Source organism: Micropterus dolomieu, linkage group LG01, assembly GCF_021292245.1.
Source record: "Micropterus dolomieu isolate WLL.071019.BEF.003 ecotype Adirondacks linkage group LG01, ASM2129224v1, whole genome shotgun sequence".
In the NCBI taxonomy this organism is placed as follows: domain Eukaryota; kingdom Metazoa; phylum Chordata; class Actinopteri; order Centrarchiformes; family Centrarchidae; genus Micropterus; species Micropterus dolomieu.
Window position 1 is genome coordinate 39762274 of NC_060150.1, and position 3031 is coordinate 39765304.

At 44.3% G+C, this 3031-nt stretch overlaps 1 protein-coding gene across 1 annotated transcript in view; it reads right to left on the reverse strand.

Annotated features, from left to right (window-relative positions):
• Positions 1–3031, reverse strand: part of asap1b (ArfGAP with SH3 domain, ankyrin repeat and PH domain 1b) — a 62824-nt gene that overhangs the window by 24076 nt on the left and 35717 nt on the right. Inside the window, exons 9-10 of the mRNA XM_046053088.1 lie at positions 1179–1265; positions 124–224 (exon numbers count right to left, since the gene is read on the reverse strand). Coding sequence (XP_045909044.1) covers positions 124–224; positions 1179–1265 — 188 coding nt within the window. The remainder of the gene's footprint in view (positions 1–123; positions 225–1178; positions 1266–3031) is intronic.

The window sequence follows — 3031 nt, forward strand, 5'->3', positions numbered from 1 at the left end:
GGGGGGGGGGGTCGTTGTGGCACATTAGGAAAGAAGTTGTCATGTCTTTCTTCTGTGTGTGCACTTTGAAAATTTTAATGCAACATGAACGGTTTTCAAATACAGGCCGTGTTTGCAGCTTACCCATCACTCTTCTTCAGCAGGTAGCCTTTCTTCTCACTGCCAAACTCCTTGTTTCCCTGCAGCTGGTGCATGCTGTAACCACCCTGCTTGCTCTGCGAGTCCTGTACAAACCCACACCATACATGCACACAAGCAAACACAAAATAGCAACCTTTAACACACAGTGTTTACAGAGGAGCTGCTGAAAGACATGCAACACATCGCCAACCACAACACAAACTGATCCCCCAACATCAAAGTACAGTACAAAGAGTCTCTTCTCAAAACCAAAGTGAGAGTGCTAACAGAAATATTAAATGTACAAGGCATGCTCTGCAACGCCTCTAAACCACTCTACCGTCAAGCAGAACAGACAGATGCCAGCATGCTCAACATGCACCAGCACTTACTCTTCTAGACTTGATTCCAGACAAGCAGAAGGCAGTAGGGAGGAGATAGAGGGGAGAGGTGTGAAAGATCGAGCTCAGATGCAGGCGGTGAGTGCGTCGCCTGCCCCGTGGGGCCGACAAAAACCACAATCTCGTGTGCTTACTTTCTAAATGTAGTGCTCACCGTGGGTGTTATTAACAAGAGAAGCTACAGAATCTGTGAATTAAATGTGAAAGACTGTATGGATTGTGGCATGCAGAACAGCGGACTGAGACTGACAGTGCTTTATTAAGTGTGTGTGTGTGTGTGACGTGGTGCTAAGTCGGGCAGTGAGTGGCTCTCCACTGAGCAGCCAGTGAGGCACAACACTGGTCACCAGCAAAGCCTACCACACACTGGCTACCAGCATGGTACAGCACTGGGCACTCGCTCTGTGCTGCAGGAGACAAGCTCCAAACCTGGTAGTGGCCAGAGTGAAAGGGGGTGTGTGGTAAAAAGGAGCGTCAAATCATCAGTTCCTAACAACATATCTGTGTGGCACCAGGACCAATATGGCTGGTCGGAGTGAATCAGGTCTGCCTTTGCTGTGTTTAGCCCGATATGGCTGAGTTAGGGCTGGCCTCGTAAGAATTACACCTGCTACAAGTTTATATTTGGCCTGGTGTGTCCGGGGGTGACCTGCCTACCTCCTTCTGGTCCAGCTGGAGGGAGGACTTGATCAGATCCCGCAGGGCAGTCAGCTGCTTCTTCTCCTCATCCTGAGTTTGTTTGATCTGAGGAGTACAAATGCAACGTTGAGGAAAAGATGCACCAGCAGAACTGAGAGATTACCACTTGTGTATCCATGCAGCCGTTTATTGCACTAATAAAAACTCATATAAATATCTGAAATCAACTGCGCCATTCAATATAAATTGGCAACCTTCCTATTACTTTCTTTTCTGAAAATGTACTTAATCTATGCTCATTGTCCCTCTGAGAAAATACTTATACATCTCTCACACTAATGTCCAAATTTACAAGAACGCACGTCCCAAAAAAACTTTAACAAGGTGCTGGGTCAGAAAAAAAAAGAAGATCCAAAAAAGATCCAAACACTGCACTGCCAGCTGCCAGGTGTCAGGTTTAGTCACGTGAATGCCTAAAGACGATCTCTGTTAGATGGGAGCGTTGTTCTGCTAGATAAAATGTATTGGGAGCGGTCAGTACAGTGTGAGGATCTTTTGTCTGACATCTACTTTCCCAGGCGTCACTTTGAATACGCGATGATGTCTTTCACATTGACTTTCATATATATATGATTTTTCTAGGAGATTCTGAATCATGACTGTTCCTGCAGATGTGCTGCCATCTCTCATAACAACTGCAGGAGCATTATGTTATTATGATAAAACTGCTGCTTCAGGAGAAACTGTAAATAAGAAATGGTGCTGAGCAGTCAGTGAAGGCTCATGTTTTTTTTCAAAAGTCTGCTGTGTTGGTGTGCTAAATGTGCTATTCTGAGCAGAGCAGACCCCTCGTTTGACACTTAGACACTTTTAGGGCTCATGTTTTAAGGGTACAACTTCCATCTTGGCCTTGGAAACAGTAATTTTAACGAAAAAAACAAACAAACCTCATTGTCCACCTACTAGCTTTTGGCAGAGCTTTCATCGCATCATTATGAGCATGAGATTCGGGGTAAACGCTAAGTATGTGGACCTTACTAGCTTTGTGGAGGTAAGTTTAACTGGTCAAATCAACTTTATTTATTTAATTCAGGAAGAAAAAAAATCAAGCACAGGTGTGCAAAAGACAAGCTTTAAAGCCAATATAAAAGCACAAGAACAGATGAAACGGTAAAGATGTGAGTATTTACATTGTACAGATCAGCTGCCAGCTTCTCGATGTACTGCTTCAGCTTATCCGCTGTCTTCAAGCCATCCTGGAAGAAACTGGGGAACAAAAAGGTACATGAGAATCCCACAGACATTAACATGCATTGGAATAAATATGAGAGACAAGTCGTTCCATTTATGGGAATTACTACTTTGCAAAGGTCAGGTGTAACACTTTGCCCCTTTTGAATGCTGTGAAGGTCACAGAGAGAGAGAGAGAGGGGAGAGATTGGTGCAGTTTATGTTTAATGTATAGCTCGGCTTGCTCTGGCGCCTTTGACTCTTGGCACAGAAAGAGTTGCTGGTCGTGTCCGCAGAAGATTTGCAGAGGTGGTTAGCACATCCTGAAATCCATTACAGATCTGAAGCCAGTACACACCTCGATGCAGCGCTACAGCAGCAAATCACCACTAATGACCTCCCTCTCTCCACCCTCCTGTCCAGCACTCTCTTCTTCTTGGAATACATCTCTCCCTTCATTACTTTCTCTGGCAAATCTCCCCTCTGCTTGTTTTCTTTAATCTGTTCATCGAGGATTCCCATCTAGCTCTACACGTCACAAGTGCTGATAGCTTTACCAAATGTCAGAATGTATAATGTGTTCATGCCGCAGGTAAAGAAACTGACTTTTATACTGTTTAATAATTAGATTATCATTAATG